The sequence below is a fragment of the Ananas comosus genome, linkage group 1 (genome assembly GCF_001540865.1).
Source record: "Ananas comosus cultivar F153 linkage group 1, ASM154086v1, whole genome shotgun sequence".
In the NCBI taxonomy this organism is placed as follows: domain Eukaryota; kingdom Viridiplantae; phylum Streptophyta; class Magnoliopsida; order Poales; family Bromeliaceae; genus Ananas; species Ananas comosus.
This window is the reverse complement of record NC_033621.1, coordinates 23,854,482-23,867,070: the sequence shown is the minus strand read 5'-3', so window position 1 is coordinate 23,867,070 and position 12,589 is coordinate 23,854,482. Positions and strand designations below refer to the sequence as shown.

At 39.8% G+C, this 12,589-nt stretch overlaps 1 protein-coding gene across 2 annotated transcripts; it reads right to left on the bottom strand.

Moving 5' to 3' along the window:
* Positions 384-4,961, bottom strand: LOC109712220 (putative disease resistance protein RGA3). Of its 2 annotated transcripts, none has more exons than XM_020235675.1 (2): positions 1,920-4,961; positions 384-1,718 (listed from the first exon to the last, which is right to left on the bottom strand). In XM_020235675.1, the coding sequence occupies exon 1, from the start codon at positions 4,935-4,937 to the stop codon at positions 1,968-1,970; it is 2,970 nt and encodes a 989-aa protein (XP_020091264.1). In that variant the 5' UTR covers positions 4,938-4,961; the 3' UTR covers positions 384-1,718; positions 1,920-1,967. The 2 variants fall into 2 exon arrangements, with proteins under 2 accessions (XP_020091264.1, XP_020091272.1); XM_020235683.1 differs by having other exon boundaries at positions 384-1,325.

Here is a 12,589-nt window from a genome sequence, read left to right as displayed (position 1 = left end):
TCATTTTAGTTTTCATTTGTTTAATTCTCCTGCAACCTATTACTTCTAATTGTTTTTGTTCGAGGGTTTATTTATGTGTTTAATTTGAAGTTGGCCATTATTACACATTATTATGTAGGGAGAGGGGACATTTTATTCAGCCAATGTCTGGTTTGTTAGGAATTTTATTAAATTTAATGACGATTTTATTAAATTTTAAGAGCTTCGTCAAGTTTTAAACTGATAGGAGCATTAATTCCAATATTGATTAATTGACATGTGAGAGTTTATAAAGCTGTTGTTTTGATATAGTGGAAATAACTGAAATTAAAAGTAATTGAAAGTTAAAGAAAGTATAAATTATAAATAAAAAAAAAATGCAGTGAGAGATCTGCATCAAAATGTGCTACAAGAACTTCAACACTATACATTTTTTACTTCAAAACGAAAAAAAAGAGAGAGTATAAATTACAATTCATGATGGATCCTCGCCCTACAAGTATATGACTTACAACTTACTTTTCGACTCATCAAATCATACAAATCATAAAATATCTCACCATATTGTATTCTGATAGATCTATAAAAGACGTTTAAATAAAGACTAAATTACAAAAAATCTTCTGTCAATACCCATTTTTTTTATTTTTCCTCCTATCATTCAGAAATCTACACATATATTCACTTTGCCCCCGTCATCAGTATTCCGTTAGGATTCCGCTTATATCCTATTTTTTATACCCAAAATATTCCTGAAACTCTTATCCTTCCTCACCGATCTCCGCCGTGCCGTCTCGCTCTCGCCCACCCTTTTGTCCATGCCCATACACACGCCCTCGCCCACCCCTTTGTCCATGCCCATGCACACGCCCTCGCCCGCTTCTGCCGCCTCACCCTCGCTACCTCCCCGTCCACACCCAACCCGAATAAGATGAGGGACATTTTGATCATTTTATCACGGTGTACCCCTTGAATATTTTTTATTTTTTCAAGAGAGCGAAGTGTAGATTTTTGAATGACAAAGAAAAAAGTGAAAAACGAGTATTGTCATGAAAGTTTTCTGTAATTTAGCCTTAAATAAAATCATAAAAACCCTTTATAAAATCATCTTGAATTTGGTAGAAACATTTCTGATCGTAGTATGATAATACCCAGCAAAATAACTTTCGCGAATTGGACTCCCAATTATTAATCAAGAATGGTTGTTGGTTGAAATCAAGCTTGTGGATCCCCCAAAATGGCCGGTCACTCGACTCTCTCCTCATCATCATCATCTTCTTCCTCTGCTTCCTCAGGTACCTTCCTTCGCTGGTCGCTTTAGGAATCCTGAAACCTTATAGGCTTTCCTTTTATTTGACAAAAGAAAGAAAAAGAACAACCATTTTAGTCCTGTATAAGTTGTGTTAGGGAATTTGATATCAACAAACTCACATTTCTCACATGAGAAATATTTCACCAACACCAATTTTGACCATCAAAGTATCCTTCATACGAGGTGTGTAAGATATTTATATGAGATTTAGGAATAATTGGATATCTAGATAAGGTTGGTGCTTATGTGGATGATTAGGTGTAATTCTTAAAAAAAAAAAAAAAAAATCAAAACTTAAGGATGTTAATCAAAATTAATAGAGTTGCGATAGCCATTTCAAAGTGGCTTCTAGCCGAGGAGGTCACATGTGAAGCAAATATGTTTTGAACTTAGGATCCCGGATATCAACCATCAAGCTCTTAGCCACCTGCATCGGGTGCGGTTGGTTACAAAAAAGTTGTGAACTGTCTAAAAGACACAAAAAAAATGACACGAAAGTGCTGCTATTTAAACACTCCTTGCATCCCTACTCTGTTTTAGTGAGTTAACTTACAATGAACATCAGTAGCTAGCAGCAGAAATGGAGAAAATTTAGAAAGAAATAGCTGTCTGAGAGTCTGAGAAGTACCTGTTGAAAAGCCATGAAAATATAGACAGTTAAAGGTTCTTCAGCGATTTATACATCTCCAGCTGTAGCGTAAACTCCTTTATTGCAACCGTGGAAGTCTAACTTCGTCAATGAGGCTGGTAGGCCATTCTCTGGCAAGAAGTGGATCTTAGAGCAGTAGTGGATGGATAGCTTTTGAAGCGAAGTCAATCTATGCAACTCAGTTGGTAGCGAATTAAGTTCTTTACAAAATGAAAACTGTAGATGTTTAAGTGACTTAAACAACAGCAACAGTTCTCTGTCCTCTCCAACAAACATTTCTGGTTCATCAGGACTCCAAATTTCGAGTTCTCTGATGAAGGGTACCAGATTCCTTAAAGATTGCAGCTTCAGAAGGGTCGTCCTATCAATGCGCAAACCGATCTCCGCCCTCTGTATTTCATCGGTGAAGTCAAACATCGGTGGCTCAGAATCTGCAAGTTTGGGACAGTTGCGAATTCTGATATATTTGAGAGATGCAAGAACACCTAATCCTCCTAAAGAACTAAGCTCTTCACAACGCCAAATAAACAGCTTCTCAAGTGATTTGAGTTGACACATCACTTGCTCCGGCAGGGATGCTACGTGTGGACATCGAATTATTGTTAAATTGATGAGAGATTTAAGGTTCTGTAGGCAGCGAGGAAGTGACTGATCCAGATTACCACAGTCATCGAGAACAACCAATTCAATTGAGGGGGGTAAGATCAGTACTGTACGGCAGGTGAGCTTAGGACAAACGTCTATTGCCATTGACTTCAAAGAAACAAAATCCTTGAAGCTGTCAGGAGGAAGCAAAGTCAAATTTTTACACTTTTCGACTCTGAATTCCTCAAGGGATGGTAAGTAGTGTGGCATCAGCCACCCTTCAAGACTCGTCAGGTTGAAGCATCGCTTAATGTGTAACTTACGTAGCGAAGAACTCCTGTTGCTGCTATTGTCACCACCTCGCTGAGTTTTGCTTTCGTTGGTTGAATCTTGGCATTCATCCCACAATCTAGGAAGTGAATTCAGGCCCACATTTACTAGCACCAGTGACATAAGGGAAGGAGGGAGGCACGGTAATTCGGTAAGTTTGCTGCATTCTTCAATGTGGAGTTTACTTAAGCAGGTTAATGTTTGAGGTCGTAGCCAACTGGGAGATGTCGTGCCACCATAGTGTCTGATTTCCAGCTGTTTAAGCTTTTGACGTGGCTGAAGGCCTTCAAGCACCTCTATATCATGGTGAGAATTGCTTGTTCCCCGAGACCATTCTAAAATCAGTTCATCAAGGTACGGCTTATTGTCCAGCTCAGCTTCACAAGCATCTTCCTTGCTCTCTACATTTTCAAGCTTCTTAATATGCAAGCATCCATGAAGCTGTGTCATATGCTTTAGTTCTCCAATTTTGTGTTGATCATCCTTTCGGACTTCAAACTGAGGCAAATATTGAAGAGAAGTTAGCTTCCCTATCTCACTTATCTTGGAAACTGCTGTTTCTATAGGGTAAAGTTTCCGCAAGTTATGCAATCCAGTAAATCCTTGAGGAAAACACTCAAGCGGGCACTTCATTACGTTCAACACTTGCAGATTATTGAGGTGACACAGTGACGTGGGTAACGTTCTGATACTTGTACCAGATACATCAAGGTATCGGAGATGCTTTAAGTTGCTAATACTCTCAGGAAGCTTTGTTATCTTACAGAAGCTAAGTTTTAAACAACGGATATTTGCGAGCCTGCGGAACCAGCAATCAATTATAGAATCTAATCCACGCCGAAATTTAGAAAGTATTATAATCGAGCGCAGTTTGTCGTAGCTCGCTAACTCCATTAACTTCTTTTCTTCTATACTCGTACAGCATACCGACAAATGTCGAACAGTTTTAGGGATTCTTATTTGTCCTCTACCTTTATCTATCCTTGAACATTCGTCTACCGAAACAAATTGCGCTAGATCGTGTATCAAATCATGCATTACATAGTTTAGAGGATCCCTATGAGATTGCTGAAGGAAGCACCTGCTTGTTAAGTCGCGCAAGTACATGGTCGCTATATCTTCTAGTAGCATGTTTCCTTGAGGTATAACAAAGCCTTCTGCTACCCAAATACTAGTTAGATCACTTTTATTGAACTCATAATCTTTTGGGAATATCGAACAAAACGAGAAGCATCGCTTCAGATGCGGCAGAAGATACAGATAGCTCAATCGAAGGGCTGGAAGAATGTCGCCTTCCTTCTGCGGTAGTTCCCATAATTCACTGTTCAAGATCGTAGTCCAATGTCCGGCATCCATGTCCTCATTCAACAGGCCTCCTAAAGTTTTTGCAGCTAACGGAGATCCCTTCAACTTAGCAGCAATGTCTATTCCTATTTTTTCTAACCCCGGATAGTCTTCAGGGTTCTCACAGCGAAATGCGCATGACTTGAAGAAATCCCAATAAACATCACCTGATAAACCCTCCAGGAAGATGGGGTCCATTGTTCCTGCTATGTTGGCAACCTTCAAAGTCCGAGTCGTCACCAGGATCATACTTCCTACTTGCCCATGGCTCAAAGGCGCATAAAATTTTTGCCACTCCCTACTATTCTCATTCCACACATCATCAAGGACAAGCAAGAAGCGATGTGCCATCACTATCTCCTTTAGAGTCGCTTGAAGAGAACTTAAATTCATACGATCAGCCTCGTACCCCTTCCCAGCGTTATCTATGATCTCTTTACTTAAGCTGTTCACATCGAAGTTGTCAGAAACACAGACCCAAATTTTCAGGTCAAAGTGCTTCACCACCCTCTCATCATTGTAGACAACCTGTGCTAGAGTAGTCTTGCCGACCCCTCCGATGCCATAAATGGATAGAACAGACACATTTTCTTTCTTTCTTCTCTTAGCAGGGGCAGATACACTTTCATTGTCGTTTTCAATGTCACTCTGCCCGCATGGAACTCCCAACAACTTGATCACCTTCTCCCGTTCCTCGTCTCGACCATATACTATTGGTTCGTCGACTAAGGAGCCCATCTGTCAGTTCGTCGGCATACTATAATCGCCATGTAAACCGAGTTGGCCCATAAGTCCTTCTAAATCAGCAGCAATCGTATCCAAGTTTCCTTGGATAGTTCTCATGTTCTTCGCAGCACCGTTTATCAGATTACGTAAATAGTTAAGAGAATTATGAAAGAGTTTACTTGCCTGGCTTTGCTGGGCCTGGATCTTTTTCTGCTGATCCTGATAGTCGATGTCGTCGAGGAGGTCTTCTGCATCGTAAGCGGCATCCTTGAGCTGTGTGAGGTGCTGGGCAAGCCTTTCATCCTTGAAGCTCCATCGCTCAGCCCTGTCGATCAGGATCCGGCTCTTCCTCAGTGTCCTCTCCAGCCTCCCACGATCTTCACCGAAAGAGGAGCGCAGCCTGAACTCCTCCTCAGCAGCGGACACCGCAGCAGATTGGATTGCATCCATGATCGAATCCACTCAATTGAGGTGAGGTTGAGAACAAGAGCTCTCCTTCCTTTCTCTCGGTACGCAACGCGCACTCTTTCGGAGGAGATAGTGAAAGTTTCCTGGTAGTGGCAAATTTTCAAAGGGCTTTGGAAATTTGGGAATAAAGAGACAAAGAGAGAGGTTGAGAATCTCGGTACGCAACGCTCGCACTTTCGGAGGAGAATATGAATGTTTTAAGTCTCTGGTAGTGGAAATTTCCAAAGGGCTTTGAAAATTTGGTAACAAAGAGACAAAGAGAAGCTTCCTGGGAAGTGATCTAACGGTCTAACCTCAGAGTCCCTGACTATTCCTTTCGCCAATCAAGAGAGCTAAATAATTAAACTCTATCCTAAAGGAGAAAGCAAACAACGTCCCTCGTCGAGCCACGTCGTCATTTTCTCATATAAATTTTCTCTCTCTCACATGGCCTCTCTTTTCTTTTATATGGTCCGACATGGACTCTATATTCATAGATCATGTACTTACCTATTTTACATCCCCTCTCTCTTCTCTCTCTATATTTTTTTTCTATTCCAACACACGCACACATGGACTGACATGGCCTCTTGTCCTGACACTATAATAAAGGAGAAACCAAACGACGTCCTTCTGTCGAGTCACGTCGTCATTTTTTCATATGAATTTTCTCTCTCTCACATGACCTCTCTTCCCTTTCACACGGTCCGACATGGACTATATCTATAGGCCATGTACTTGCTTATTTTACATCCCCTCTCTCTTACTTCTCTCTCTACATTTCTTTCTATCCCAACACACGCACACATGGGCTCACATGGCCTCTTGTCCAGGGAGCATGTATTTGCTCTCCAATTAAAACTGTCATCTCTTCCCTCTCTCTTTCCTCTCTCTCTCTATATTTTTTTTCCTAACCCAAGACACGCACACGCAAACGAATTCAGGAAGAAAAAAAAAAAAAAAAAGAGGCTGGAGCAGTAACAGGGTGGTCAAGAGAAACAGAAAATTTGTTTGCTCTTTTTTTTTTCCCTCTTCTTTTCAAATTTTTTTACACTGTTTTTTGCATTGCCGGGTAGCTTAAATTTTATTTTCTTTCGGAGGAATTTTTTCGCTAAATTTGTTTTGATTTATGTAGCAAAAGACTTCATCGAAAAGTGGCACTCTGTCTTGCAGCCGTGTCGCCTGTTTTTTTAAATTTGAAGTTTTAGTTACTATAATTATTTTACGTTACTTTAACATTGCTGGGTGCTTACATTTTAATTTTTTCGGATGAAATTTTTCACTAAATTTGTTTTGATTTTGGTGAAGAAAAAGAGTTCGTTAAAAAACGGTGTTCCATCGTTAAGCCACATCGCCTGTTTTTTTTTCTAAATCTAAAGTTTTAGTAACTGTAAATATTTATATCGTGACTTTTAATTTTTTTGACACAGTTGACATTTTATTTTATTTTTTTCTCTTCTCTTCCTGCAGAATGTGAAGAGGCAAGTTTACATACTTTGGGAGTTTAGAAGTGCACCCAAATGAATATCCACCGTGAATTGTAGAGCGATCTTATTTAAAAAAAACTTTGAATTGACACAGCCGGTATGAAAATTGAATGTCATGTTTGCAATAGCCGTGACATACTTGAATTCGGAGATGAACTTAAATTCTAAAAACCAACATGATACACGCCGAGAACTGCTGACACTCTATAATAAAAGAGAAACCAAACGACATCCCTACGTTGAGCCACGTCGTTATTTTTTCATATGAGTTTTCTCTCTCTTACATGACCTCTCTTCCCTTTCACATGGTCCGACATGTACTCTATATCTACAAGCCATATACTTGCATATTTTTCATCCCCTCTCTCTTCGCTCTCTCTCTAGATTTCTTTCTATCCAATACACACGCACACATGCGCTCACATGGCCTCTTGTCCATGGGGCATGTATTTGCTCTTTAATTAAAACTGTCATCTCTCATTTCTCTCTTCCCTCTCTCTTTCTCTACATTTTTTTTCCTAACCAAAGATACGCGCACACAAAGGAATTCAGGAAGGAAAAAAAAAAAGAGAGTGGAGCAGTAACAGTATGGTCAACAGAAACAGAAAATTTATTTGCTCTCGTTTTTCCCCCTCTTCTTTCCTAATTATTTTACACTATTTTTTGCATTGCCGAGGTGCTTAAATTTTGTTTTCTTTCGGAGAATTTTTTCGCTAAATTTGTTTTGATTTTATGTAGCAAAAGACTTCATCGAAAAGCGGCACTCTGTCGTGAAGCCGCGTTGCCTGTTTTTTTTAAATTTGAAGTTTTAGTTACTCTAATTATTTTACGTTACTTTAACATCGCCGGGGTGCTTACATTTTAGTTTCTTCGGATGAAATTTTTTCACTAAATTTGTTTTGATTTTGGTGAAGAAAAAGAGTTCGTCGAAAAACGGTGTTCCATCGTTAAGCCACATCGCCTATTTTTTTTTCTAAATCTAAAGTTTTAGTTACTGTGAATATTTTATATTATGTCTTCTAATTTTTTTAACACAGTTGACATTTTATTTTTTTTTTCTTCTCTTCTCTTCCTGCAGAAATGTGAAGAGGCAGTTTACATACTCGGAGAGATTAGAAGCACACCCAAGTGAATATCCACCATGAATTATAGAGCGATCTTATCTAAAAAAAATTCTGGATCGACGTAGTTGGTATGGAAATTGAATGCCATGTTTGCAATAGCCGTGACATATTTGAATTCGGAGATGAACTTAAATTCTAAAAACCAACATGATACACGCCGAGAACTGCTGACACTCTATAATAAAGGAGAAACCAAACGACACCCCTATGTCAAGCCACGTCGTCATTTTTTTCATATGAGTTATCTTTCTCTCACATGGCCTCTCTTCCCTTTCACATGGTCCGACATGAACTCTATATCCATAGGCATGTACTTACCTATTTTAGATCCCCTCTCTCTTCCCTCTCTCTCTATACATTTCTTTCTATCCCAACACACACGCACATATGGGCTCACATGGCCTCTTGTCCAAGGGGCATGAATTTACTTTCCAATTAAAACTGTCATCTCTCCCCTCTCTCTTCCCTCTCTCTCTATATTTTTCCTAACCCAAGACACGCACATACAAAGAAATTCAGGAAAGAAAAAAAAAGAGTGGAGCAGTAACAGGATGGTCAAGAGAAACAGAAATTTTGTTTGCTCTCTTTTTTTTCCTCTCTTTCCTAATTATTATTTTACACTGTTTTTTGCATTGCCGAGCTGCTTAAATTTTATTTTCTTTCGGAGGAATTTTTTCGCTAAATTTGTTTTAATTTTATGTTGCAAAATACTTCATTGAAAAGCGACGTTCTGTCGTTAAGCCACGTCGCCTGTTTTTTTTAAATTTGAAATTTTAGTTACTCTAATTATTTTACGCTACTTTAACATTGCCAGGTTGCTTACATTTTAGTTACTCTAACCTGGAAAGCCCTCTGAATTGGTTTTGAATCCTTGTATTTGTTGAACCTTTACTGGGCTTATTTTGTCATGTCTACAAGAGCAAGTTTAGCACTATGCAATTGTTGAATCTTTCCGTGATGTTGAGAGAATTTTAACATCTGAACTCTTTTGCGGCCCGAGGTTCTGTGCTTCCAGGATTTGGAGCACATTTTCTTGGGCATGGAATAGTATGTAATCTTAACTTTTATGTGATATATGATACTTCTTCATGCTCAATGACTGATTAATTATATGATATTTATGCCGCTGAAGTAAGAATGAGATGAAGTTGGTTGGGTTAATCTCATATTGCTAAATCCCTTTGTTTGACAAAGCTCAAACTTAAGTGTATACTACTGTTCCTCACAAATCGCTTCTAGATCCAAGAATGATATTGTAGGTTCTTTATGCCCACTTAGCAGCATTTAAATTGTTCTCATGGATAAACAGTTAAGTAAAATTTCTTCTGATTGACATGAAGTTAATTTTAAGATTTACTTCTGTAGCTGTGAGATGCATGATGATTCTTATAAGCTGATCAAACAAAATGTGGGCCAAGAGCNTTTTTTTTTTTTTTTTTTTTTTTGCTCCTTTCTATTATTGTAGTTGTTGTCTAGCTCTGTGTTTCTAGGGCTACTGTAAACATCTTGTTAGGTGTTATCGAAATTGCGCTTAAGTTTTTCGTGCTATCATTGGAATGTATTGCTTCATCATCAATTGAAATAGTCAAGAGTATAAATAAACAAGCTACAGAATGTTTCTCTTGTCATTGGCAATTGGAAAGGTAGTTTAATGAGTTTGTCTCTGGTGATTTGATCAACATTTTTACGGTTGAGTTGGTAATCTATGTTTGCTGATGCGGTTTTGTCGAGTTTCTCGGATTCATTTTAGTTTTCATTTGTTTAATTCTCCTGCAACCTTTTACTTCTAATTGTTTTTGTTCGAGGGTTTATTTGTCACGCCCCAATCCCCGCCAATTTAGTCGGGTTCGGGTCACGTCAACAGACGCCGAACGGACAGAGTCTCCCCTGTCCACCCAAGGCTCTAACAGCATGTATAAATAAGCAATCAACAAGAGATTTGCATATATAATACAAGGCTTCCACGAGGGCAAGCAACAACGGAAGCGGAAGCTCTAAGCTATTGCATACAACCATACATACTACTTGATTGCATTAGCATCAAATAAAAGTACACTAGACTATTACATTTCATTCATGATTCCTTACATTTAGCCATTCACCAAATTACATAATGTTTTCCACTTTACAACTTGCTAAATCAACAAGAAGTTGATTACATACATACAAAAGGGAATGACTACAAAATATAAAATAGTCTCGGTGGCCGCTATCTACGGCGCTAAACCCTTGCCTCGGTCCTCCGCCGCCCCGCTCGTGCTAAGACCTGTAGGGTTAGTGGTGTGAGAATTAAACAAAGTTTCCAGTGGGCTCGGCATCCGACCTCGCCGACTTACCCACTAGGTCTATCCAGGCATAAGTATTTCAAGGAAAGAAAAGTAACCAATACTAATGCAACTAATACTATGCCTGCAAGAAATAAGTCAGCGGATATACATAATCAATGCGATAATGGAAATGCATGTATGCTCCAATCATAAATAAGCTTTGGCTCTTACCCAATCTTGCCGGTTAACTCTGTTAACCCTAATAACTCATAACCCAAATCCCGTCATAACAGGGGGCCTCAAACCACCCCTAGGGACCGTCGTAAGGGACCTCGCTCCCAAGGTGACTATTTCCGGAAACTCACCGCTTGAGGGGGAGCTACCGCCCTCAAGCCAAGACGTATCATGAGTATCGATCGAATCCCCAACTTGAGGATGCTTAGCCATTAGTTACTATGCCACTTTTTTTTTTTTGCTAGGTTCTCAACCCATTTGTTCATGTCACTCGCTAATCATTTTGTCCCAATATCACTATGGTTAAACCTATATTTAACACTTACTTGTCAATGCCAATCTATCTCTCTATTGTCAATGTCATAGTCATTTTCTATTGCCAAGACCAAGTCTCACAATCATGCAATCTCTCGGGTTCAACAGTACATGTCCATCATGGTCCCATATCTTTCTACTTTCCAATACATTTGAAGAAACATAATGAAACAACCAAAGTTCACATATAAATTAACCCTAATATGCATGAGTGACTATACAACCATATGTTCAAGAATAGAGAAATAGACATAGAAGGGAATCCAACGATTCCGGCGTGCACCCCCCACCTCTAATGATCGTGTGGGTGTAGAATGTGACGACTCCCGAACTTTACGAAAGCCGATTCCGCGCCCTACAACGAAAATAGCGCCATATTAGGCCCTTTTTGTACATGGACTATGCTCTAACATTTTCGTAATGTTAAACGGAGTTGTCCCACGCGTCTAGGGCACCCCCAATTAGGTTTCTACCGGGTTAATTCGTCCCCGAAAAATCCTAGGGCAAAAGCCCCAATTTCCAAGCCCTAACAATGTCATTTAGGATTCCCCTATGAATCGATCTCGACCCTAAGCAAACAATAGCTTAGGATCATCTAAGAAGCATCCTAGTAAGGTTTCTAGACCTTTAGAACTAACCCTAGGGCTCCTATGGTGAACCCTAGCCATCCACCATGAGAGCACTTGAGCTCTCATGGTTTCCATGGAGTTCAAGGTCTATAGAAGGCTCCCAAGGCTAAAAAACAACCCAAAACTCCAAATCTTAAGGATCAAAACCAAGCCCTAGACTCATTTATACCAAAAACTTACCTTAGCCCAAGCTCCTCCAAGTCCTTCTTGTAGGAGAGCTTGTAGAACCCACCAAAGCCTCCAAATCCACCTTCCCTTGCTTCTTCTTCTTCTTCTCCAAGCTCTAGTGCAAGAGTTCTAGAGAGAGAAAGAGAGAAAATGAGAGAGGAGGAGAGAAATGGCTGTGGGAGAGAGGGGTTGGGCCATATGTAGTGTTGTAACAATTGCACTTAAACCCCTCCACTTGTTTCCCATTGAACTGCCCAGACTGGGCATTTTTCGCCTTCGGGGACCGGTCTCCTCGACCAAGGACCGATTCCCGAACGATGGGTTTCAAGAACTTAGCCAAATTTTCGAGTTTTTCAACTGCTGCGCAGCGAAGGACCGATCTGCCCCCTCAGGGACCGGTCTCCCGAGGACCGGTCTCACCACCAGGGACCGGATGCCTCAGAATTCTTGGCAGGCTACGCGTACGGGGACCGGTCTCTCCTTCAGGGACCGGTCCCCGAGAGCTGAAAATCTGGGACTTAGCCAGATTTTCAGATTTGCTCTCTCGGGTCCCTTTAGCTTCATTTATGGACTCTAATGCACTTAGGGTCCAATCTAACTCGTTCCACTCCGCGTTCCGCTCGTTTTGACGGAACTCGGCACGGGTCACGAGGAACGTGGTATGTTACATTATTTATGTGTTTAATTTGAACTTGGCCACTATTACACATTATGTAGGGAGAGGGGACATTTTATTCAGCCAATGTCTGGTTTGTTAGGAATTTTATTAAATTTAATGACGATTTTATTAAATTTTAAAAGCTTTGTCGAGTTTTAAACTGATAGGAGCATTAATTCCAAAATTGATTAATTGACATGCGAGAGTTAATAAAACTCTTGTTTTGATATAGTGGAAATAACTGAAATTAAAAGTAATTGAAGTAATTGAAAGTTAAAGAAAATGTCAATTTAAAAAAAGAAAAAAGGAAAAAGAAAATGCAGAGAGATATCTGC